General features: G+C 38.6%; 1 protein-coding gene across 1 annotated transcript; it reads right to left on the reverse strand.

Annotated features, from left to right (window-relative positions):
• Positions 1-17,752: 17,752 nt before the first annotated feature.
• Positions 17,753-20,927, reverse strand: LOC148019246 (putative xyloglucan endotransglucosylase/hydrolase protein 10). Its single transcript, XM_087660843.1, has 4 exons — positions 20,436-20,927; positions 19,749-19,849; positions 19,330-19,526; positions 17,753-18,652 (listed from the first exon to the last, which is right to left on the reverse strand). The coding sequence occupies exons 1-4, from the start codon at positions 20,665-20,667 to the stop codon at positions 18,235-18,237; spliced, it is 948 nt and encodes a 315-aa protein (XP_087516969.1). The 5' UTR covers positions 20,668-20,927; the 3' UTR covers positions 17,753-18,234.
• Between the last annotated feature and the right edge of the window lie 6,855 nt (positions 20,928-27,782).

Here is a 27,782-nt window from a genome sequence, read left to right on the forward strand (position 1 = left end):
TCCTCACTATCTTTAGCTCCCCGAAAATCTCATCTGTCTTCTTCCCCTCCTCAAAAACTCCATTCAACGATAGCAGGGAGTCAAGGAAGAAAAACCACCTCTAACTCTATCACCAACCCTTGCAGGTCAATAAAGATGGTTGACATATCTTCAACCTACAACAATTCACCTCCTACTACCCTCATTTTCACTAGACTTAAATCTGCATCTCCCATCTCCTTAAAGGTTAGTAAGGATAGCTGCCATATCTTCAACCTACAACAATTTACCTCCTACTGCCCTCATTGTCACTAGACTTAAACCTCCATCTCCCATCTCCCGTCTCCTTCTCTAAGCCCATGACTCTCTTCAACTCCTCTAACTTTGAAGAACATGAATTCATGGTTTACATCCATCTATGTGACTTCATTGATGTATGTAAATCATGACTTCATGGATATAAATCAGATCTTAAGTGGTGTTCCTTTTTTTCCCAATTGTATTTAGATGTATTCCATTATATTTACTATGGAATCCTTTTATGGGGGGGATGTTAGGATAAAGTATAGATAAGATATCCTAGATATTTAGAATAGGAACTCACCTACCTCATTTAATATACCATGTATGTATACAGCTACTAGCAATGAAATCAACAACTATAGTTCACTCTACTTTCCAAACTATCTCTCTCTTTCTCTCATACATTGTGCATAGTGTATTCTCATCTACTTGTCCTATAGTCTATGCATTTCACTACATTTTTAGGTTGCTTCTTCTATGGAAAAGTATTCTTCAATCAAGAAGTAAATTTATGGTTACCACCTTTGTTGCAAGAAGTTTTGTAGAGCTAATGTATCTCAATCCCACAACTTCTGAAGCAATAAAAATATGAAATGTTCATCTCTTCGTGTACTACCACAACTTCTGAATCAATAAAAATATGAAATGTTCATCTCTTCGTGTACTACAACTTCACCATTGGGATATTCTAGATTTGATCTTTGAATTGTTTTATACATCCACCAAGTTGGTTGGTTGCCTACTTATAGAGATCTAGACTACGCCTAGCCATCTACCTATCTAGGGAGCTGAATAATTGAGGCTATAAATAAAATTGAGATGGAACCAAAATTATTCCCCACATCATATAGTATCTACCTATGAAAGGGTTTTTGAAGATTCACTCAAATTATCAAGATACATAAGATGTTCCACATGACTAGATTGCAATCTTGGATCATGTCATGAAGAAGATACACAATAGATAATGATACACTACAAAGGTATACCATTGAGAGCACAGAGTGGGGCTAAGTGTAGTCCATACTCTAAGCATTGTATGGATTGTTATTATATCATAGTAGGCTGAGATACTTAGTATTAGTTTTGGTTTGGGTGATTATCCCATTACTTTTGCTTGGTAGCCATAGCTATCATGCTCTAGTGAATCAAGATGACTATTGTTTTTCTAAGTTGTCATTGCATTGCCAATAACTATTGCTTCTCATTTCCTCTTCCTCACCAATTTTCTCCTCGTTTATAATGTGTCCTTATGTTCTTTGGCTTCATATACCTTTGCACCTACTACAATAGTAATGTGACATGATTAACTAGTTTAGGATTCTTTTATTGAGCCCCTTGCAAAGATTGGATCGAATCATTTATCCTATTGCTATTTGAAGCATTCAAATCAGGTCTGGTTGCTTCTTTTCATGCGCTTGGCTTGGCTCTTGGGTCTTTTGAGCTTATGAGCTTGAACTTGGTGATGAATATGGCCTTAGGAAATGCAAGATCTATTGTTCTAGTTTGATAGTTTACCTAAATGCTTGTCTTCACTTTGAAAGATCTACAAAGTAGCACTATCCTCTTTGCATGCTATTGGTTCCACAAGAAAAATAATTGTATGGGGATAGTATTGGTTTTCGCCATCATTGCAATCTTACATTTTCCTAATATTGAGTAGGGTTAGCCTCCAAAATTTTGGATCTAAGCATTAGTGGATACGACTTCTACTTGTCCTAGTCTAGTCTCTATATCATAATGTAGAACTTTGTGCTCTACTTCTTCATTGATTTGTGGATTTAGCATAAACTCCTATATCAGGAATTAGCCTAATTCATAAGTAGGCAAGGTTTCATCACCATCTAGGTCAAATATATTTAACTACGGTATCTTTCTTGGTTACATCTATTTTCTTGCTATTTTTGTGACTCCTTTGCAATGATGTGGGCTTTCTTTATGCTACAAGGAAGTGTCTAGAGTCCCTACCAAGTTTTGGATTAGTAGAGCTTGAAGGTTGTTCCATGCTCATCCACCCATGAGAACTTTTGGGAATTTTCTTAGCAGAGCCTTCATTGTGCTCTTGTGCTCTTATGGGTCCTTCTTCTACTTTTGCATTGAGCTCTAATGCTACCCCCTTGGTTGTGTCCTTCGTTGACTATAGCGAGTTCTTAATAAGGGGCTTTGGAGGTCATGTTATTCTCTCTTTGCTAGATCTAGTTTTTGCTATTTAATTGTCCTCCTTCTTGCCATTTTCTTTTCTCTTGGGTCTCTTCTTCAAATTTAACAAAAAAATCTTGGTTGGAGTTCCTAGTAGCCTTGTATCCCCTACCTCACTATATTCTTGAGCTTTTGAATCTCAAGAGGCCAACCTTGAACCTTAACATAAATATGCAATTTACAATATATGTCAAAATATCAAAAATAGGCTAAAATTGTCCAAAAATCTAGAATTTTGGGTCATCCCTGCCATGGACACTAACACTAATGACTCATATCACATTGAATCTCTAGATCAATAAGAAAGTTGGATGATGATGCACTCCAGATTTTTTCACACTATGTCCGCGTAGTAGCACGACATCCACCCCCTATGAACGTGCACATCCTCGGGTATGTGCAACAGATGCACCACTTGGGTCAAACACCCATAATGTCAACTTGCCACTTATCATGGATATAAGAAAGCATCCCCCTCGATCATAGATCAAAATACTCAGCATCTGCATAACTCTTGAGCCATACCTAGTGTCACAATTTAGAATAGCCTTTTGGAAATTGATGATAGTCAAATAATTACAAATATAATGCACAAATATTTCTGTGCATAAACCATATTTCGGTCTATTACAAATGGAAAAATAACCACTTTGTTGGAAAGTCACTAAAATTTTGCAATGCTTTTTGCACCTCTCATGCTTTGACAGTTAGAGGCAATAATTGTAGGAGTAGTAATGCCCACCATGGGAGAGACTCTCAATAGTCTTGCTCTTAGTCACATGGATAGTCTTGTAGTAAGTCATGTAGCCATCAGCTCTCATTGACTTGTCCTTATCATGGAAAAGAAAGACATATTTGACTGCAGTGCCATAAAATGCACAAAGACAAGTGTAAGAAAAAGGGTAAGGGTAAAGTACATGACAAAAATAATAATGGCAACATTGTCCCTAGCAAGTCAAGCATTAAGATTGTTGTGTAGATTGATTCTAATGATGATTTCATATTTACAACCTCTTCTCTTAATACTTCATAGTTGATTGAAGCTTTGTCAAGGTATTCTCAGTGTTTGTCGTTGCTAATAGATTCAGGAACTTCCTTTCATGTGACCCCTCATAGAGAGTGGTTTTACTCCTATCATAGTAGTATGACTAGATCTATCTGTTTGGGTAATGACCTAGCATTGGAAATAATTGATATTGGAGATATCTAGCTGTAGTTTGGTTGAGTTTGCATGTTCACTCTTCATGATGTATGTCATGTACAGCTCACAAAGAGCCTTATCTCTGTTGGCACTTTGGATGACATAGGTTATGTAGTTTCTTTTGGTGATTTCTCATGGAAGATTATCTTTGGGAATCTTATCATTGCACATGGTGCTAAGTTCAATACTCTCTACCCCTTGTTTGTATATAGGTCAGCTGACCACATTTTGATAGTGGATGCAATTCCACATGTATCTCTGTGGCATCATCGCCTTGGTTGAAAGGAATGAAAATACTTAGCCCTTTGCAGTATCATTCACCCCTTAACTATAAGTTCTTTGAGTCTTGTGATCATTGTTTATATGGTAGGCAAACATGTAATATGCATAAAAAGTTTGGTATGACATGCATGGGTGAGCCATTGGCTCTTGTTTATTTGGGTGTATGTGATTCCATGCCCTACCTGTCATTAGGTGGCATAAAGTATTTCATTAAGAAGTTTGGTATGACACACATGGGTGAGCCATTAGGTCTTGTTCATTCAAATGTATGTAATCCCATGCCCTGCCAGTCATTAGGTGGTGCAAAGTATTTTGTTACCTTCATTGATGACTATATGCATAAAGTCTAGGCATTTCCCATCAAGTAGAAATTAGATGTCTTGGCTACATTTTAGCATTGGCTTGCCTTGGTTGAGAATCAGTATGGGTATAGGTTGAAATGCCTAAGATTAGATAATGGGGGAAAATATGTCTCTAAAGCCTTTGAGAAATTTTGTGATGAGAGGGGTATTAAGCATCAATTGACCGCCCTGTACACCCCACCCCAGAATGGTATGGCTAAGTGCATGAATGGGACAATTCAAGAGTGAGTCCGTAGTAATATGCTTAGCCAGTTAGGCTTACAACAACATTTTTGGGCAGAGGTAGTCACTACTGTCGACAGTTGATTAATCAGTCTCCATGTACTACTCTTAACTATCAGGTTGTAGAGGAGTTATGGTATGGAAAACCTCCCTCATATTCTCATTTATGTATCTTTGGTTGTGATGATTTCTACCATGTACCCAAGGACAACAAGCACAATAAGCTAGATCCTAAGTCTAGGAAATGCATATTTCTTGGTTATGGTAATGAGGTGAGATGGCTTATCACCTATGGGATCCATAGGCTTGGAAGGTGATTCACAACCATGATGTTGTCTTCCATGAAGAGAAAATACATAAGCAGCTTGATATTGTTGAGGTACAGAAGGTGATATTTTAGGAGGAGCCGCTTGCTATTGTACAACACCAACAACTAGACTTAACTATCAGGTTGTAGAGGAGGTATGGTATGGAAAACCTCCCTCATATTCTCATTTTTGTATCTTTGGTTGTGAGGATTTCTATCATGTACACAAGGACAACAATCACAATAAGCTAGATCCTAAGTCTAGGAAATGCATCTTTCTTGGTTATGGTAATGAGGTGAGATAGCCTATCACCTATGGGATCCATAGGCTTGGAAGGTGATTCGCAACCATGATGTTGTCTTCCATGAAGAGAAAATGCATAAGCAGCCTGATATTGTTGAGGTATAGAAGGTGATGTTTTAGGAGGAGCCGCTTGCTACTGTACAACTCCAACAACTAGACAACCTGTACTAATGGTTGATGCTCCAGTGGCCCAGGTCCCTGATGCTCCACAGAATATACAGCCCCACAACCTGTCTTGAGGTGGCCTAATAGAGATAGATGATAGCCTATACGATTTGAGCCCTTTATGAATTATGTTATGGTACAAATGCTAGTGAATCTCTTACCTATGACAAGGCTATGTGCAGAGGTGATAGTCACTCTTGGGAGGGGGCCATGCAATCAATGTATGACTTATTTTAGAAAAATCATATGTGGGATTTGGTTCCTTTGTCTAGTGGCAAGTGTGCTTTGCCATGCAAGTAGATGTAAAACTTGAAAGTACCCTAGACACTTGAAGCCAGGATACAAGGCTAGATTGATTGCTAAGGGCTTCAAGCAAGAACGTGGTGTAGACTTTGATGAAGTACTTTCTCTTGTTGTGGAGATGACTACTCTATACTTGTTATTGGCTTTGTTGCTTACCTTGATCTTTATCAGATGGATGTCAAGACAACTTTTCTTCATTGGGACTTGCATGATGAGATTTACATGGAGTAGCCTAAGGGCCTTGCAGACCTTGGCAAGGAACACCTAGTGTACAAATTGTAAAATAGTCTTTATGGCCTTAAGCACGCACTTAGGAAATGGTATCACAAGTTTGATGCCTTTAAACAATCACAGAGATATTCCTGTAGTGATATGAATCCATGTTTATACAGAAGAAGGCTCATGATGGCAACGTTATGATTTTGATCCTCTATGTGGGTGATATGTTTATTGATGGGAGTGCTCATGATGAGTTGGATGCCTTGAAAGGTTAGCTCAAGAAGAGATTTGAGATGAAGGACATGGGATAGGCCTCACATATATATTCTTGGGATGCGCATTATATGTGATCTCTCTAAGGAGCTCCTCCACTTGTTACAAAAGATTAAGCCTATCGGATGTCCTTTACCTTCTCATGTGAAGGTTAGTTAGGCCAAGTGTCCATAGTTTGATGAGTAGAAGGCTAAGATAGCCAATATCCCATATGCATCTACAGTGGGTAGTTTGATGTATGCCATGATAGCCACTCGTTTTGACATAGCATTTGTAGTGGGAGTTGTGGCATGCTATATGGCTACACCTAGCAGATGGCATTGGGATGTCATCAAGAGTAACATGAAGTACTTAAAGGGCATATTAGCTATCTGTATATGTTATAGTGGCTAGGATATAGGAGTGGTGGGATACATTGACTCTGATTATGCAAGATATGCAGATAACAGGAAGTCCACCTCTGGCTATCTTTTCACCTTTGCTAGAGATGTTGTTTCTTGGATGTCTAGGGTGTAGAAATGCATGGGCCTATTTACAGAGATAGAGTATGTTGTAGCCACTAAGGCTTGCAAGGAGGCTCTCTGGTTAGGCCGTCTGGTGGCAGACTTTGGTACTATTGATGTGGTTCCTACGCTACATTTGGATTCTATGAGTGCTATTTAGTTAACCTCCAGAATCTAATCTTGCATGTGAACATGAAGCACATTGTGATGCATTACCACTTTATACAAGAGGTCATTGAGGGAAAGTCCATTGAGCTTGCCAAGATCTCAAATAACCAAAATCCTACAGATATGCTTACTAAGAGCCTCTAAGTGGAGGGTTTTGCCTTCCTTAGGAAGTTGATGGGCATTGGATGAGATGACGTATTTTCTAATTTTGTTGTACTTAGGTACATTTTTACTTTGTCACTTTTGATGTCTTTCCTCATCTTGTTGTATTTATGTACATTTTTACTTTGTCACTTTTTTCTTGTTCTCTCCTCACTAGGGGCACATTTGCCTTCAAGTGGGAGATTGCTGGGGTTTAAAGGTGCATGTGCCTAGCAATTTGTGTATTAGTTACACTGACAATACATGCATACCTACACACGTGTACATTGCAAGTAGCAGATGTCCATCACTGTCACTTAATTCTTTATTCTTTCAATGACATTTGAATCAAGGGAAGGTTCGTCACACATTGTGACTGTTAGAGTTTCCACATCTTGTGTGTGTGTGTCTCTCTCTCTCTCTTGCTCTTGTTCTTTCACCATAGCTCTTGCTTCCACTTCATGGCTCTCCCTTCAAATATAAAAATAAGGGTCAGTAATACAAAAAAAGATTGTGTGAGCTATGTAACTCTTTAGGAGTTGAATTCCATTGTCTATCAAGGAGCATTATAAAAAACTTAAAATAACCCTCCCTCCCTCCCTCCCTCCCTCCCTCCCTCCCTCCCTCCCTCGCATACCCTTCACCAAATTTAAGGGAAATCACTTATCTTGTTTGCATTTTTATGTGTGCGCTTTTATTCAAGGAACTAAAAACAAAGAAGTTAAAAAAAAACCAAGAACTTAAACAATACTTCTTATTTCAATGGTTTATTCTAGTATTTACAATTGCATGCTTAGTTCCTCTAATGCTCAACCCAATAAAAGTCTTTTATTAGTTTCACCACACATTCAAATGTGATATAGTGGGTGTTGGTCATGCTAATAATTTCTAAGCCACAATAATTTTGAATTACATCCTTTGCGAGTCCTTTGCTTGAATATTATTTCAATCACCTTAACATAATGTACCCAGTGAGCTTGAGTACCAATTGGGATTGGAGATGTCATCTTGATTACATGTATCAAACCCAAAGTGCTCCTCTTGGGTGAGCCATCACATGCTCAAAGATCTTGTAGAATTCCAGCCTTCTTTGGTCTTGGATGACCCCATTAGTTTTCTCACCTTCTTTTGTAGTGTCGCTTTGGGGGGTCGGGATGATAGCTCATGTGGATAAATGATGGTAACAAAAGGACGGTGGTGACTTGTAAGAATGGAAGAATTACAAAAGAAGGGTTCCCTCTCCCTTCCTCTCTATCTCTTCCTATCTTCTCTTTATCACTCCCTTGCTTTTACAATAATAGGTAGAATAGAATGACATAAAATCCTATTGTGATTAGCACAACAATGTCAGCCTTTACAAATTTGCATAAGGGTACCTATATAGCTCCTTAAGGCTGGCTTCTTACTCCCCCTTCATTAGATTGGCTAGCATGGCTACACGCTTAGGATTGGTAGATTGGTAGTATGGAAGGTTAAGGTCCCATATTCATCCTGCTTTCTTCAATAATACATCTCTCTCTTTTTATGGTTGGTAGCTTGCATGGCCTCTAACTGTCTCTCTTTCCATAGTGCTTCATTCAATCTCATTGCTTTGTGGATGCCTTGATCCCAACAAGAGCTTCAAAGAGTTTACTCTTGCCACATGAGTTCATGATTCACTGGTTGATGATGCTCAAGTTCATCCAATTGGTAAAGTCAATGTAGATTGTGATCTCAATGCAGTAGATAACAATGAGGTTGTGAATTGAAAGCAATGGAAAACATAGGTATATTAAGAATTTATAACTTTAGTACTTATCTTTTATGTTTTTCCAATTTGGTTCCTTAAGCATGGTTAATATGGCACCTCACTATTTAAGTAGTCCAAGGACATTACAGTGATGTTGGTTTCTTTGCATTTGTAAAATTGTCACAACAACTACTTGATGGAATTAAAATCAAGTTAAAGTATTTGATGGAACCTAGAACGGACCGGCACTGGCTCGTGCTCTAGCCGGACCTCTATCTCACGCGCTCAACAACCCCACGGCCTCGCAGCCAGGAGCGCTGATGACACATACATTGCCTTCTTAAATGTCTTACGTTTGTATTACGTCGTTTGTAGTCCACTTTTCTCTCACCCACTACTCCTCAGAGGGAGTCCCTTACACATTGCCTAATGGCACGAAGCACAGACATAAGGGGTCCTCCAACGGCTGAATGCCGTCAACCCTCTGCGACTCTCCTACACTTTGGGGATTGTCCCCTCGATGCGTCGCTCAACATATAAACATGTCGCACAAAATCCACTCAAGGTACCATTTAATCGTATACAAGAATGTACCATTGTCCTTACTTCTCTTTTCCCCAGACCCCACGACTAGCCTATGGCTTAGGGTGTCCTGTCTCTCACTCAACGTGGGTCAAGGTCCTAATGAAAACAATTGCTGTGCATTCAAGATTTCTGATATCTTTAAATATTTCCATGATTTATGCATAGTGTGGATGCCAAGTGCTCAAACAATTATAAAATCAATATGGTGCACATGTGGAAAACATCCTTTCGATGATTTCCAACTACCGTTCTTATGCGGCGTTGCACAAACCTAGCATCGAGGAAACCCTTGTGCTACTAGGCCCTTATTTTATAATTATTCACCGACCTATATGGCATGCAAACAAAAAACATCAATCTTTTAATCATGTTACTCCACATTTAGACACATTCTAACCACTCTACCCTCCCATCGATCAAATGTTGTATTGTTGTATAGATTTATAAGGCATTTTGCCATTATTTTATGTGTAAAAAGCGAGAAAAACACACTAGAACAAGAAGGTGGGTTTGAACTGAGGAAAATACTCATGCTTCAGTCCCCACAAACATTCACAAACATTGTTCTTAATTTTCATTATTTTTTCGCACCCAAAATGCATTTTTTCCCTATTTTTAGTGATTTTCCTCTATTTTCCTTATTTTCTACATTATTTAATTACTGAAAATTCAAAATAGGTTATGAGTTGTGGCCCTTAGTTCCTTCTTGCAACAAAAATGAAAATTTAGTTGGTGTTCCTATTTATTCCTCCATTTTTATGCCCAAAAACATCATTTTCCCTTGATTTTCCATATTTTATGTGTTTTAATGTATTATTTTGAGTCACAAGATGCATGTTTTTCTGATTTTCTGATTATGAACAACAATTAATCATGGAAAACAGCAACATAAACAATTTTTAGCCCACATGAACAATATTTTATCAATCAAAAGCCATGAAATCTCAAATTTCCTTTGAAAAAAAATTGAATTACCGCTTATTTGCGTGTTTCGGGTTTCATGTCCATGGCTGCAAATCTGAAAATCAGCAACACTTCATGCTCATGACAATCACAAATCACCATTTCCAGCCCGTGGAGCAATCCGATCCATGCCGGACAAGCCTCCACCATTCTTTCTTCTTCTTTTCTCTTCCCACATGAATTCCCCCTTAGAAGAGAGAGAGGGAGGAGAGAGAAAGACTAGATTTCCATCTCAGCATTCAGGCCATCAATTGAGGAGCAAAGGGCGGCGATAAGATCCACAGACAAGAGGGAATGAGGGCCCATGATCAGTTGCAGGGGTTGTTTGCAGTCCCCCATCTCCATCTCCATCAAGAAGGGCGTATTTTTCGCCGCATGCTGGCATTGATCTCCTCCTCTCTCTCTCCACGATTCTTCAACAACATTTTATGTGACTTTCATTCTTGGGCTCCCAAGAGTCACTTACTCATTTGGGCCAAATTTTGTCCACCCCTTCGCATCTTGACCGTTTCCTTGGCCATTTTCCCGTCCGGACTCGGAATTGAGCTCTGAAAAATCCTGGGCGTCCGGCTTGGCATCCCGCATTGGCCAGTAGCTCGTGTCAACCCGCACGACTGTCTAGAAATTATGAAAAATCAACAAGTGTCGCTCGGGCACCTTTAAAGCACTTTGGTGCTTAAAATCGTCCTAGATCGAGCCGCTGCCTTTGACGGTGCATATTTTTCCCTTGATATTCGTAATTTTTAGCTATTTTTAAGCAATTTCCGGCACTAAAATTCCGCTCTCAGTATTTGTTGAGGGTTTTAACATTATGGATACTAAGAAATTCCAAGCTTTGGCATGATCATTCTAAATGTTGGGATCTCTTTCCAATTTTGTACTACATTTGTATATGTATTTCCAAAGCTTCTAGTTCAACTTAGAAGACTTGTCGGTCATGTTACTTAAGAATCTCTTGGCCTTGGTCCTCTTTATATATATCTTTTAGGTTACATCATGAGCTATCCCATGATACCTTTAAATTCTTTTGGATATTAACCTTGTCTCCATGCACACTTATGAAATGCAATAACTCCTCAATGTTCTCCATATTCTCTCAACACCTAGAAGCAAGTTTCATTGTATACACATAATTCATATGTAGCTTTAAAAGCTTGTCAAAGATGCACATGAGGCAATGTAGAGTTCAAAAATGAATATTGTGGATGTTAATTGGAAATATGAATTTCCAACCAATTCTTGTCCAAGTATGGCCTATTGGGTGGCATATTTTCATTGCACTCCAATGCTCCTCCATTCCACTTGACATGGTCTAAGGACTTAAAACAATTTTGTGTTTTCATACCATATGGAAAAGGTAGCAACACCAATACCTTGGTGCCATAATTTAACACACACTTGAGTGTCTTAAGGAGTTCATTGAATGATCTATGATAGCATCATATGGGTCTCTCCTTAGGCACCTAAGCTCTACTACTAGCCACTAATTTTCATTTTCCAATTGTAGACTAAGTGGAGGAGTATTATGTATTTAGCATAATCCATTGCATAATTCATTAGTATAAGACCTACTATCTCCAACTTGTATCCCTTCACAAATTGGCATTCTTAGATCTTCACAACAAGCTTCAAAGTTGAACCAATGCATGATAAACATAGTTTATAACTACATCTTAGAATATATGTCTATTGTGTCATATTATTAACAAGGCAATACCTTCTATACATTGTACTTTGTAATAATAAACCATTGTGCACTATACGTTAATTAGGTTGACAAAAATATTATTGAACTCATCATATTCATAGTAAAAAATTTATTGGGTTTTATTCATTTGACTTCCATATACTCATTGATAAAAAAAGTATTGTCCTATAAATTTCTCAATTGATGCATTTGTGTTTGTTACATAGATCTAAGTCAAAATGGATGAGGCAAGGCTATATGTTTTATCTGTTACTAGCTAGTGCATTTATCATCATGTTATATATAGCATAAAAACCCTATCAACTAATCTAGCTATGTTGCAAGCTATTTGCACTTCTTCCACCAAATAAATTATTAAGGGAAAGAATAAAATCTCATTTAAAGTAGCAACATGGAGTGGTTGATACCAAGGATCTCTTAAAATTGCAACTAGATGCTTGTGTTTTAATAACATCTTTAAAAGCCCCAATTGTTAACCCTCACCTTGGCCTTTGGTATCACAAAAAATATTTCTTAAAAAAGAAAACATGTTATCACACAATGTAATAATTTTACATTGTCTTTTAGGGAGATTTCAAATCTCAATGCTTGTACACTTCTTTTTCATGCTTCACCATTCAAGGATAGTAACATTATTGGTAGTACTTGTTGTTTTCTTTCCTTGTAACCCATGGGAGTTTGATTGCACTTTTGCAACTTTATCTCTATAATATTCTTATCATTCTCTAATTGGTCCAAAATTGATTTTAATAAAGCACTCCTCCTCAAGGGATGAATTTCTTTACACATCTTTACTAACATTTGTTCCTTATCTTTATAATGCTTTAATTCTTCTTCAGGATTATACACTTTATTTTACTAAACTTGCAAGACTTTTTACAACACATTTAAACAATCTTGGGATTGTAACAAAGATTGATGAGTATTATCTAGCATTGATTGATAACATTGATATATATGAATATTGCCACCTAAGCATTTGCAATAACCTAATAGACCTTGTTCACCATTCCCAATAGAAGTGAGCAACAAAGAAATGGCATTAAAATGTGAATTTAGCATAGTGCTAAGGTCATTTGGATGATACAATGAGCCATTCACCCAAATATTAATTTTCTTTTCTATAAATGATATTGAAAAGTATTGTATATAGGCATGCTTACTTTAAGAGGTCTTTGTAATAGCATTCTCTTCATCCACATGAATATGCAAATCCACTTTTCTCTTACAATTGCTTATGTCCCTTGGTGTTTCCATTATAAAATATAAGGTAGGAGAGGAAATGGTGTAGATTGTTTTTTAAATTATAACATTCATTTAGAAGGATTAGAGGGCAGAACAAAGCATGAAAAATGCTTAGATGAATATATAATGTGGTTAGACATCTTGAGGTAGACAATACTACGTTTTTGAGAAGGGAGGAAAAAGTCAAAATTTGGGGCCAAAATTACCCCATCTCACTGACATGGCACTTGGAAGAAGTAATGGAGCATAAAGTGGCTATATAATTGTCTCTAGAGGATCCCATGCACCACACGTATGGAGTTTAAAAATCGTACATTAATTTGGAGGCATTTTAGTGCAAAGAAGAGTACTAAAAACGAGTATTTCAACTTGCAAGATGATTGGGTACCTTTAGAGAGAGAGAGAGAGAGAGAGAGAGAGAGAGAGAGAGAGAGAGAGAGAGAGAGAGAGAGAGAGAGAGAGAGAGAGAGAGAGAGAGAGAGAGAGAGAGAGAGAGAGAGAGAGAGAGAAACTTAAAGACAAAGAATTGAATGGGGGTGAGAGAGAGAGAGTTTTGAAGAAGAGTTGAAGAGAGAAAGAGAGGTATGAGAAGGGATAAAAAAATTGGAGAGAGAAGAGAGAAAAAAGAGAGAAAAAAGAAAGAAAAAAATTGAAGGGAGAGAGAGGGGGAGAGAAAAGAGAGAGGTAAGAAGAGAAACAATTAGAGAGATAAGAAGAGAGAGAGGTAAGAAGAGAGAAAAATTGGAGAGAGATAGATAGAGGTGAGGGAGAGAAAAATCAGAGAGAGAGAGAGAGAGAGAGAGAGAGAGAGAGAGAGAGAGAGAGAGAGAGAGAGAGAGAGAGAGAGAGAGAGAGAATTGAGAGGAAAGAGAAGAGAGAGAGAGAGGAGGGGAAAAATCATGAAAGGGAGAGGTAAGGCTAGAGAGCAAGAAAAACTCGTGAGAGGGAAACGTGAGAAGGGAGAGCAAGAAAAAATTATATATATATTAAAAGAAACAAAATTCAAGGTGGAGAGATAGAGAGGTAATGAAAAAATTGAGAGAGATGAGAAGAGAGAGAAAAGAAAGAAAGAAAATTGAAGGGGGGGGACAAAGAGAGAGGTGAGAAGAGATGGAGAGTAGTAAGAATGCTAGTACATAATAGTTTTAATGGTTATTGATGGGTATGATCTCCTCAGGCATGTTGGCATACATAGCAAGAGGAAATGTATCCCATGATTTAGGTAATGTAACTAAAAGAAACAAGGGGTGTAGAGTACCCTTGAATTCAATCCCATGCGAAGAAACATGACTAATAATGGAATGAAACTCATTTAAGTGAGCTAACATAAAAGTGCCCTCCTTTATGCAAAGGTCCATGAGTTGCTTCAGCCCACCACCAATACATTTGAGAAGTGAGGCTCTGCTAGTCATAGACATTGTGAATCTTTTCCCATAAGTCCCATGCAGATTGCCCATTAGAGATAACATGATAGAATACTTGCTTAGAGAGGGACAACATGATGGTGGACTTATATAGCTCATTTAATTTAGCCCAATCCTTTGTATCAATAAGTTTGGGCTTGATGCCCTTATGTTTCAAAGGCGTAACCTGCATTCTCTATACTAAAACTTGCCATATATGGGCCTTCTAGTAGCTATACTTGGTGCCATCCATCTTGTCAATATTAAAGATAGCACTATCACTCAAGCCACCAACCATAATGAAAGTAAACAAGTGCACAAACTGTCAAAGCAGGTTGCTATGACTACTGTAAACAACCCTAAAACCACTAATAAATTAAGATGAAAACAAGGGGTATTGACCAAGTAATGAACTATCCACAAACTCAATGCAAATAACTATCAAATGGAGATGTGTGCTCGCACAAATAGTGCAGTAAACTGCAATTACAACATGCTGAAAATGAAGTATAATAGGAAGAAGTCAATGTTAAAGATGAGAAATCATTGATATTAGACACAAACTACAACTGCTAGTAGGGAATAGCTCTAACTAGTAGTGAGTGAATATGAGATTGGCACTAGAACTATCAAAGAATAAGTGTGTCAGATTGAGATACATCCCATAGGCATAACCATCATGTATAGAGTGGTTCTCACAGGTAATAGAAGAGACAAACTAAAGGCACAATAGATTGAGCAATGTAACGGAAGCTCAATACATAACCAACCAAGATGCATACATTACTAACAACATTGTGACAGAGATAGGTGCCAGCCCAAGAAGAATGTTAGATGAGTCCAATAAGCATCAATTGTGTACATTAAGTATGACAAGATTATGTACATGTCACCAAGTCCCATGGTCTCACTACTACAAGACCCTTAAGCTCAACTGCATAAACAAATGCTGAATGTAATATCCAAGTGTCAAGTAGTGACTCCCACAGGAACAAAAGTCAAATGTTAGATGAGCAAACAAAGCTCTAAACATCATGTGGAAGGCATTCATACATCCAAGATCCAAGTAGCATATATCCAGGAGCATCCGTCCCAAGTAACTTGCAAGGCTCTTCCTGAAGCATCAAATAGCCATACATAATGGTGAATGATAGTCAATGTCAAGATTCAAAGCTCTAATCTTAGCTCAAAATGCAATCCAGAAGCATAACCGAGCATGTAAGTTCAATGGTATACCCTAGTGTAGCATGCAAAGTGCTCGGAAGCATCAACAAGCAATAGGCATAAAGTTTCTTTAATAAAATAGCATTTAGTCATCCTGCTTATTACAACGGTAAACAACCTCTGTAAAACTAAGCAAAAGAGTGCTCAAATCAGTCCCATAGCATATCAATACATTGGGATAACATCCCCATATGATTTCGACATCAAATAAACATCCTAGGAAGCATAAGTGACCTCCAGACAATGAGTGAAGTGATCTCCCAAAGTGTATGACAACAAACTATCATACATTCTAGGCCAAAGGATGATCTCGAGAGCTTCAAATGAGGCCTACCTCATTCGTAGAGTATTGAATACAATGGCAAGTGAATGCCCAAGAGTGCTTAGGAGATCAGGAGTTGAAGATGAGGAGCAAATTGATCGAAGATGGAGGCCAACAGGCTAGCACAAATCACACTGAAATACTAGGCACTCTTGCTGCCATTTTTGAGTTGAATGTGGCACTAGCGAAGCTCCAGTAGGTCTTAGGAAAGCCTTGGAACAAGCATCAAGTGATAGGAAGCAATCAAGAAGAAGGTAGAGCTCAATGCATACCTCGAGGTGAAGAATCCATGGCTGCCATTGAAATTGTGAGCTAAAGATATTCTCCACAAGTTGAAGCAATGCTAGGTCACACTCAAGCTCTTGAGGAAGATGGCTCTGATACCAATTGAAGGGAGTGAGCCTTGAAGTGGAATCATGAAGAAGAATCAAGAGCTATGGTGGAAGCGACCTTCCCTTTATTCAAATGTCACTAAAATAATAAAGAATGAAGTGATGGTGATGGGTGCCCACCACCTACAGTGTATATGTATGCGGGTATGCAAATACTATCATTGTAACTAATACATGGGTAGCTAGGCACATGCGCCTTTACCCCCAATAGTATTGCCAATTGGGACACACACCTATATCCCCTTGAGAATTCCTACTCCTTCTTTGTGATTATCTCATCCTTCTATTGTGCTTTCATCAGTGCTTCATGGATCCACCTCATAGGCATGATTAGTGCTATTTCTTCGAGGCCCTTAGGGTATCAAATAGTTCATTGATGTGCACTATGTTGAAACTTGCATCTCACGACCTCTTGTTCAATTTGGGCAAGCTCATACCTAGCAAGTCACTTCCCCATGGATGTGTAATGCAACATGTAAAAATGATTTACCTTTTGTTCCATGCTTCTATTCATTCTCCTCTCTTTTCTGAACAAAATGATTGTACATACTTTGAGCAAATGACAAGTACCTATATGTTCCATAGGGAAAATCCTACTTGAATTATTTTTTCCATTTTCTATATTTGGTTCCATAAAGTAAGCATAGAGAGTTTAATTTAGATGGAGTAAACTTATAGTAGATGTTAAGGTAAGGGTAGGATTTTCTATAATCATATTTGTCCTATAGATATAACAATATAATGCAAACACTACCCATCTTACAAGCTTCTTACTATTCAAAAGTATTTGTCCTATAGATATAACAACATAATGCAAACACTACCCATCTTATTAGCTCCTTGCTAATCAAAAGTCTTTGTAGCTTGGCTTTTAGATCAAAGAATGAACAACATCCTATAAAGACTTAGCCCATTGCAACCTACAACTAGAAATTGGCAATCTAGTTTGTATATACACAACTTTGAGGACTTTAAAAATATGAGGGGAGGACTAGAATGGTGTATGCCTTGCATACTAAATGTTTGAGGAGTCCACTTTTTGTGAAAGAATTCTTATATCTGGTCTTCATGCACAAAAATATACATTCTCATTTGGAAATGGTTTCACCAGCTTAATCCCCTTCCAAAATAAGGTGTTTGGTAATGAATTCATCCTCAAATGTATAAGCTAAATATGCAAATTTGAAATGATTAATTATGTTAATGTAACTTTTTCTTGATACTAAGAAAACAAGGTACTTTCATTGGGGATAATACCAAGTGACTATATGAGCTAGTAATGTTAGCGTAACTTTGTACTACAATGACAAACAAGGAACAATGTTTGTGTCGTTGTTTCAACTACGAGCCACATCATGAAGTAATGATCACATCACAATTGGAATCGTTGGCATGAATTCCGAACAAGTAATACTTTGTGAAACAATTTATTGGAAGAATGACAAAAGAATGAGGCTTCACTTGGAGCAATACAAGTGAGGACCGAATAATGTTGTTTCTATAGTTGGGGGTGCGGGTACAGACCATTTGTTGCTGCTTGGTTTTTTGAGAATTGAGTCATGAATGAGAGGTGCTAATTAAGGACATTTGGCGCAAGGGATGTACTGGAGGATTAAAGCTGGTGCACGGAAGCATTAATAGGTGGCCGAAGCTGCGCCAGCTTGGAGCTGAGACTGATAATCGGATGGTATGGAGTAGTGTTGTAGTGCTGTAAGGAAGAGGAGTAATAAGGTCAGTCCCAAGGACTGATGGCACACTCGGGCATCGGGGTGGGGTAGCGACGGTAGTCTTTGCAGTAGTCGTAGACAGTGTAGCGGCTGACTGCCCACTTGTAGTAGCGGCGCTCCATGGGGGAAAGGGTCCAGAATTTGGGCTGCTCCCACCAGAAGGCGCTGCTGTTGGTGTAGCAGGGCGGGGGAGGGGCGGTGGGGCTGGCGGGCCACTTGCAGGCGTCGATGACGAACTTGCTGTAGGAGACGATGAAGGGCTGGTAGGCCCAGTTGATCTTCACCCTCCCGCCCTGGGTCGCCCAGCTGTCCCCGTTCCAGATGCTGCTGTACACCGCCATCGCCTTTGCCCTCGGGTACGTCGCGGCTGTTATGCCCGCCTTATTCCTGTACACCCTAATGGGTACCGCATCCACATACCACCTGGCCGCCGTGCTCCGAAGAGACGATGCACACACATCCATCCCATCATTCATGCAGCCAATTATAGTGGGAATTATCCCCATCCATATACCGTAACGTCGTCGCGCAGCCACCATCAATATCCACCCACCACCCCGCCCCACGTCCCATGCACCACCACGTCAAACAACATTAGTTATCAGTATCATCGTCATCTTCTACTTCTACATATTGAACAAACAAAAACCAATCATGCTTCGCCTACACCTCATCATACCCCTCTTAGTTGCGAATAGATTGATGCTCCCGGGTTAAGCACAACCCAAGGATCAAACTCATGCACCCGCAAGATGCAACCCACACTTAGATCCAACGTCTAAGCTACAACCCATCCCATCGGCTGAATCCTTACATACTCTTACCCAGTACACCTCATTCCTATCATCAGCTTCGGAATCTACGTATCGAGAAGACCATTCTACTTTAATACGCCTCTTTCATATACTCTTCTTATATTTGTACCTCATTACTTTCATCATCATCGTCATCTTCTACAGCATCGGCAACAACATTATGCTTTCATTGCACCTCATTGTAAATGAGTGAAAATTCTAAGTTCAACAAGGGTACACATACATTAATAATATGACATCTCGAGAGTCGAAAAGATATTGTGATTTTGATAGAAGTACACTTACACTATTTGCTTTGTATTCCATAGGATGGAGTATGTATGGAACTTTTCGGTTGGATCAAACCACAAGTATATTCTTTGCTCTCGACCTCCAGTACCATTACAAAAGATGTTGGTCTGTAATATCCATGGTTCCCCTGTCACATTGCCCAAAAACTCGAAGTCTACCTCATCCCAAGTGTTTGTTCTTACAGAAGTCAACTGTTGAACATGAAAATATCAAGGAAAAACAAATGAGTACTGAAAAACTATTAGCAAGGGCAAATGATTATTTTGTGTGTATATAATGTGTACTTGGCATTGCACTGTCTCGAAAAATAAAATAAAATTGTCATCGATGGGGCCAATCATTAGTTAAGCAAATTGTTCCTATGGTTTGGATCAAATTGTCAAAGTGATACAGCATTGGAGCCAATTACTTACATAGTATGCAACCACAACACCTGCAGAGTTCCTAGGAACCAATTTGATCTTCATGCTTACATAGCCATGAAGGTAGCTATTGATAGATCTAAATCCGCTACCTGGAAATATTGGTCACAAGACATCGACATGAGAGCTATCAAGCATTGGATTTGTTAAATAATGACAGCAATAAGAGCAATACCAATCACGCCACAGCATACAAAGCATGGCCTTCCTTATCTCGCATTACCCCAAAAGAAACTTAGGAATGCCGTGAAATGATCAAGAGAGTGATGATTAAAGAAGAGATGGATCAATACAAAGGCTAATAGAGAGTATGCTTTGGGATGCCTTAAAACAAACACAAACATTTTTAGATAAATTCCCAAGTAATTCCCATATTTTGAATTGTCATAGCATCACGAGCTTGTAAGGGAGGGATAACAATGCACATACCTACCTAGGTGCCATTGGGGGTAGGGACTATCGGTCCGAGGTGGGGGCCGACAGGCCCTTGCCCCCAAATCTAGGTATGTAGACTTCCCAAGCAAAAGCTCATGATGTTGAACACTGTAGGGAAAGGGAAAAGATTGCCCTTTCCTTCATTGGAAAATGTGTAAACCTTCTTTTGAAAGGGAGCGAGCCTCGAGGATTAGAAGAGATTGACTCAATGCAAGCTGATGGTCAGGACTCAGGAAGATATACCAGTGGTGTTGTCAAGCTTGAGGTTGATTGTGCGGCCCTGATCTTGAAGCCAAACATGGTCTGGTCTCCACCCGGCATAGTAGTTATCCGTGAACTTGTAGCTGCTGGCGGCTTCTACCATCCCCATATTCTCACTGGTACTCATCCAATTCATGAGCCACACAAACGTGCTGAGCCAGACGGCACACAAGCCAAAACCTGAGAGACGATGAGGGGTCCTGCTCATCGTCATCGTTCGAATCTGATAATTAGCCCAATCTGTGTATGCCGGCAACGATCCAAAAGCAGATCAGTTCTCCAAGTGGCTGCTTCACCTATGTTTAACCCGCGGTGATTAGCAGCTGCTGATTAGAGGCCGGCTAATTATGGAGAATGTCATCCACGGTCAGCTATTGATCGATCATATGATCATCAAAGGATGTGTGTGTGTTTGGGATAAGTGCACACATTATAAAGAGCCTCTCACCAGTAGAGTGGAGAAAAAGAGGAAAAGACATGGCCAATGCAGGGATTGGGGGTGTCCAACATGTGCGTCCGCTCGAGAGAGAGAGAGAGAGAGAGAGAGAGAGAGAGAGAGAGAGAGAGAGATTTCACGACGTGCATGGAGAAGCCTGCAGCTTGAGAGAGAGAGAGAGAGAGAGAGAGAGAGAGGGATGAGCTGTCGCTACCTATTGGTCAATACACCCTTACACTCCAAACGTGTGCGCCTTGCACGTTGTCGTATTGAAAACTCTTGTTCAGTTGTTTTTGACCTTTTACATAAATTGCAATGCCAACGAATCTAAACTGTATTCTTCATGACATTCCACCTCTCGCCCATGTCCAGAAGTACCATTTTCAATCATGCAAAACCAATGGTCATTCACAAATATTAAGAAAGTAGGGAAGAAAACTCCTTCAAACATGTGTTAATTATTCCTATTAGCATCTAAACTCTATCCAAGTATCTTTTAATTAGGTCTTTGTATGTCACTATCACAAATTGTACAATACATGTTTTCGAGGTCTTCAAAAATCCAAAGTTGTTAGGATGCAATGCGCAATTTACCCAAAATGATGGGTTGCTTTACTAAGCAACTTAAGGGCTATCTTCCAACCATATTCACAATATTAATATCAATTTACTTGCATTAAAAAAATCCAAAGCTCAAAATTGACACAACTATGAAAGTTATTCTTACTTGACTCTAGTTTGAAAGCTTTAGGAAAAGGGCTTTACCAAGGATATGCCATATTAGCAATGTAGTTGAATTCCAAATTCTCAATATAAACATGTGAGCCAACTAGACTAGGTGTAAAGGTTTTAGGAATATTTGCTAGAGGTATATAGTGGATTAAGAGAAGGCACCTTTCCTTTCATAATGTCTCCCTAACGTAAGACACCATTACTTAAATGGAGGACCATTCCTTTCTTGAGTGTCTCAATGTAAGATATTCCTACTTTATGGAGGGCATATCTACCAAAGGTTGCCTCCCAAGGCTTTATCACAATTTTGTGTAGCAAAAATTGGTGTTTAACAATATTCCTAGTGTCGCAATCATGTTGCTAAGCTAAACAGAGGGCACAAATTATTTTACTCTTTCTAAAAAAACTTTTACTTTTTAACATCACACATGTACGCACGCATGTGTGTGCGCACACGCGCACGTGTGCGCGCACACACGCACACACACAAGATGTGGACATATGTAGCATAAATCATTGAAAGAGAAGAGTGATATACATCATTGAAAAAATCCCATCAAGGTTGTAGAGTTGTGAATGTGGTAACTTAACAATTATATATCTTGTATAGGTCTTTTGTGCAAAAGAATTTTGATTAGTAAGATACATAATCAATCAATTTTGTGTGTGTGTGTGTGTCTGTGTGATATGAACAATAGTTGTTGCCAATTACATGTATATGTACTAAGGATGGTTTATGTCAATATAATGTTTGCTAAATCTAAATTTAAGATAGGAGTGAGTTTTTTCAAATAGCTTTTTCAAAAAGGCTATTATTATGAATAAACTAATATTTTGGGATTCAAATCTTGAAAAATACCCCATCTATATAAAAAGATAGGAGATTTTAGCCAAATTTTTAAAGCCAAAATAGATACTTTCAAGTTTTTAAAGCACAATTTCTAAAAAGTTTAAATAAAGGATTTTTAGCACATTTTCACTTTGTTGTCTAAACTCTTGGTCTTTGATTAACAAAATATTCATATACTATCTATATATAATCAAGAAATCATAAAGGTCCCACATCTTTCATCCTACCCAAAATCCATTATAGTAGAGAATAGACATGTTTAATTTGACTTCAATTCTTGGCATAAATGTTATTGTGAGTGTACTTATTAGACTTCTTGCTCTCCTAATGTAATATTTGAGGAGTAGATGATGAGTCTAATCATTAAATGGAGCTTGATGTATTGAAAAACCACCTCCACTTAACCATACTCGCTTCTCTAGGTGGGGATGCAAACATACCCACCATATAAATTAAATGCATACTACCACATTTCAAAAGTGTACCCAATCTCTAGCAACATTCCATCTTAGTGATATCTTGTTTATGCAGAGCTTTAGTGTACAATAAATTGTATGTATACACTTGTCACAAAATTAGGCTTCTATAGAAAAGAATTTTTTCCCTTTATGATTAGTGTATTATGGGAAAATTGTATTGATAAAAAAGGCTCTATGAAAATATAAACATACAACATTTTAAGTTAAAAAAAGAGCTCAACATAGCTTGCATAATTGCACAACACACAATTCTTTGTAGTAAATGATAGAAACTATGCCAATCCAAAAATCATTAGTAGCATAATCTTTTGCAATAATATGATAAGAGAGAACATAATTAGATGGCCTTGCAAACCTCATCCTAGAGGAGGGGTCTCAAAAATGGTTTTATAACTATTATATGACCACACAACATTGTGCATTTTGATTTCCAAGGCTAGTGAGTTATAAGACCATAAAACATTGTGACTTTTTAGTTTTCATTAAATAAAAGCACAAAGTACATCAATAATCACAAATGCTTGATGGATTATATCTTCTAAACTTTCACTCATGATCTCTAACCATGTTACACTTCAATTTTCTCTTAGTGCTATAGTTTTCCCTTACCAATTTTTGCTTTGATTTACTCCTAATATTGTAGTTGTTAAACCCTTCTAGGAATGCATGACACAGGAAGCACAAAAAAGAATACAAATTTAAGAATGCGAAGAAAAGTGGAAACCAGAGTGTATGTCCAATACATGAAATTTATGAGACAAAAAATTATTTTGTAAAAGAGAGCTAGGCTCACTCTTGTGCAAATTGTAATAACATTCTTAGAGGGTCATGAGCAAAAAAAAAAATCTAGGCCCAACAAGTAAAAAAAGAGTTGAAAAAAAGTCCAAGAGTGTATGCAAGGCAAGAGCATACCAATCTAAGCCAAGGAAATGGGAGAGTGGCCAAGAAAAATTGAAGCCATGTATAAAAGCTAGAAAGTGAATGGTTGGCTCATTCTTATGGTGTGCAATCTTGTGAGCACTCTTCTTACTTCTTACATCATAGGTGCACTTTGTCTACATGCAAGATCTAGACAAAAGCACACATATTTGCTATGCGCTCTCTCTAGTCAAGCTATCTCAAAGTCTCTTACCTTTGCAAGATCTCCTACCATCTACACCTATCCACTCGACTAGTCTCATACAAAATCTGCAACTAGCCAAGTAATTAGAATGAATCAAACAAATAGTCAAAGCAAGAAAACTCACCAATTGTTATAGTCAAGGAGTCCATTGAAGAGCTCCCAAGTTTCAACAATCTCGACGAATGCATATTTGCAAGCTCGTGTCTTTCAATCCTACGAACTCCATATAATGTTGCAGCTCCTCGCTTATTCCTCTAAGCCGAGCAAGTTGTGTGTGCGCACGCCCACACACACACACACACACACACACACACACACACACACACACACACACACACACACACACACACACACACACACACACACACACACACACACACACACACACACACACACACACACACACACACACACACACACACACACACACACACACACACACACACACACACACACACACACACACACACACACACACACACACACACACACACACACACACACACACACACACACACACACACACACACACACACACACACACACACACACATGCACGTATGCATGCACTCACGCATGATGCACGCATGCACACACGTGTGCGTACGCGCGCGAGCGTGCACACACACACACACACACACACACACACACACACACACACACACACACACACACACACACACACACACACACACACACACACACACACACACACACACACACACACACACACACACACACACACACACACACACACACACACACACACACACACACACACACACACACACACACACACACACGTGCGCGCACACGCACATGCACACACGCACACACGCACACACACATGTGCGCGCGCACACACACACACACACGCGCGCGTACGCATGCACGCACATGCCCCCCCCTCGAAACTCTTAAGTTCTCTTAAGCCCTAAAGCTCCTATTATCACAGATTCCCTGTCTTTCTACCTCTCAAACTTGGAGAACCCAAGAAGGAGAGAAGAAGTGATGGAGAGGTTGCCAACAAGAAGCAGAAGAGCAAAGCTCACAAACCTATTCACAACACAATGCCAAGCTTGCATGAAATAGAGAAAACTTTGAGAGAGAGTCTACACATAAGAGAAGAAAAGAGATAAACTTTTGATTTGTAGACTTATGAATGATTCATTTAGTGTTTTTTCCACCTTAAATATGGTTGGGTCAATTTACAATTTGGCAAGCTTTCTCTCTTGGCATTGTGCCCATGCATTATTAGTTGCAATCTTGGGTTTTTGGCCTGTCGATGTGTCCGGAATTGACTCATATACATATAGCACATTTAGATGCATATGGGTTCACAATTGCAATTCGCATGAGAGTGAAGTCAATGCTCAAGAATGACTTTATAATAATTATTAGGGCTTCCTAAGCATTGAATTTAATTCCCGATTTTTCTTGGAGTGTTTGATGCCTCCATGCAAATTTTGATTTTTTTAAAAAATGGAAATTATTTTAACTATTAGTTTTGATTTTTACTGTTTTGATGCGGTCAGTGTAGCTCCATACCATCACTTTAATTTTTGCCAATTTCCTTAATCTTTGTGCATGCCTTACTTTCTTACTTCTTTTGTTGCCCATTGCTTTCTGCTTTCTACTCATTTTTTTCTACTTTTCGCTCTCATAGCCCACTTTGGGGAAAAGGATTAACATTACCCCCTCCTAGACAAGTGCTAGTCCTTTGGCTCTCAATGACAAATGTAGCATGTGTCAGTGTGCACTAAAAACATGGAATGTTAGGATTGGTTGGATAGGGATAGCAAAAAGGAGCAATTGTTGACATTGATGTTGTTGGTGGCTACATGGTATGTGTTCGTTGGAATTGTTAATCACTAGGTTGTTAGGGAATTGGTATCTTGCAGTAAAGTACCACCTCAATGGATGTGACTATGATTTGTTCTTGGATCTTCACTAGTAGCACTTCATATGTGCATGTGTTTGTAGAGTAAACCTCATGTGCATTTTCTTTCTTAGGTAGTGCTAGTTTGTTGTCTGTGCACATGACATTTGTTGGATTTGAACCCCAAGAATTCCTAGAGTGTTGTCCCACACTTGAGGACCCAATCCGTGTATAGGTAAGGTGTAATTATTATGTGAATGAATGTTCTTACATAAGCTATTACATAGTTAGAAGAGAGTTCCATGTTTGATTCTTGCCAACAATTCGATGAAGTTAGGTGGATGTTGGTGGATAAAGATGGAAAATTTTATCATTGCTGAGGAGAAATTATTTGAGATGATCCTCAAGAGTACTAAAAGAAGCTTTTGATTTGCAACCTTATGAATGATTCATTAGTGTTTTCTCCACCCTAAATATGGTTGGGTCATTTTACAATTGGGCGGCCTTTTCTCTCTTAGCATTGTACCTATGCATTGTTAGTTGCAACCTTAGGTTTTGGCCCGTCGGTGTATCTGGCATTGACTCACATACATGCAACACATCTAGGTGCATATGGGTTTACAATTACAATTTGCATGAGAGTGAGGTTAATGCTCAATAATGATTTTACAATAATTATTAAGGCTTCCTAGGTATTGAATTTAATTCTTGATTTTTCTTGGAGTGCTTGATGCCTCCATGCCATTTGTGATTTTTTAAAAATTTTGAAAAGTATTTTAACCTTTCACCTAGATTTTTTATTATTTTGATGCGGTTAGTGTACCTCCATACCATCACTTTTAATTTTGCCAATTTCCTTGATCTTTGTGCATGACTTACTTTCTAACTTCTTTTGTCGCCCATTGCTTTTTGCTTCCTACTCAAATTTTTCTACTTTTTGCTCTCATAGCCCAATTTGCAGGAAAGGATTAACATTACCCCCTCTTAGATGAGTGCTAGCCCCTTGGCACTCAACGAAAAAGGTAGCATGCATTAGTGTGCACTAAAGACATTGAATGTTGGGATTGGTCGCATAGGGATAGAAAAAAGGAGAAATTGTCAGCATTGATGTTGTTGGTGGCTACATGGTATGTGTTTGTTGGAATTGTTAATCACTAGGCCGGTAGGGAATTGGTATCTTATAGTAAAGTACCTCCTCAATGGATGTGACTATGATTTCTTCTTGGATTTACACTAGTAGCACTTCATGCATCCATGTATTGGAAGAGTAAACCTCACGCGCATTTGCTTTCTAAGGTAGTGCTAGTTTGTTGTCTGTGCACATGACATTTGTTGTGGACTCAAACCCCAAGAATGCCTAGAGTGTTGTCCCACACTTGAGGACCCAATCCTTGTATAGGTAAGGTGTATTTATTATGTGAGTGCATGTGCTTACATAGGGTATTACATAATTAGAAGACAATTCCAAAGTTTGATTCTTGCCAACAATTCGATGGAGTAAGGTGGATGCTGGTGGATGAAGTGGAAAATGTTACCATTGGTGAGGAGAAATTGTTTGAGATGATAATCAAGAGTACTAAAAGACATGATGGGAGTCCAATCTCATAAATTGGATGGTTAGGGCTCTTGCAAGTAGAATTTGTGCACTTAGTGATTTTTTACATTTGTGATGGTTGTAGTGTAGTACTCAAGACGAAATGGAAGAAGGACCATTACACATTGGGGTTGACTTTTCTATTTAGGCACAAACACCTCAAACGACCAATATGTAAAGATAAGCTAAGGACCTTAGTGGTCAATGATGAATTTGCCTCCTAAAAGTTACTCCCT

This window comes from Lygodium microphyllum, chromosome 20, assembly GCF_053477565.2.
Source record: "Lygodium microphyllum isolate KBCC chromosome 20, Lygodium_microphyllum_v1.1.10, whole genome shotgun sequence".
Lineage (NCBI taxonomy): Eukaryota > Viridiplantae > Streptophyta > Polypodiopsida > Schizaeales > Lygodiaceae > Lygodium > Lygodium microphyllum.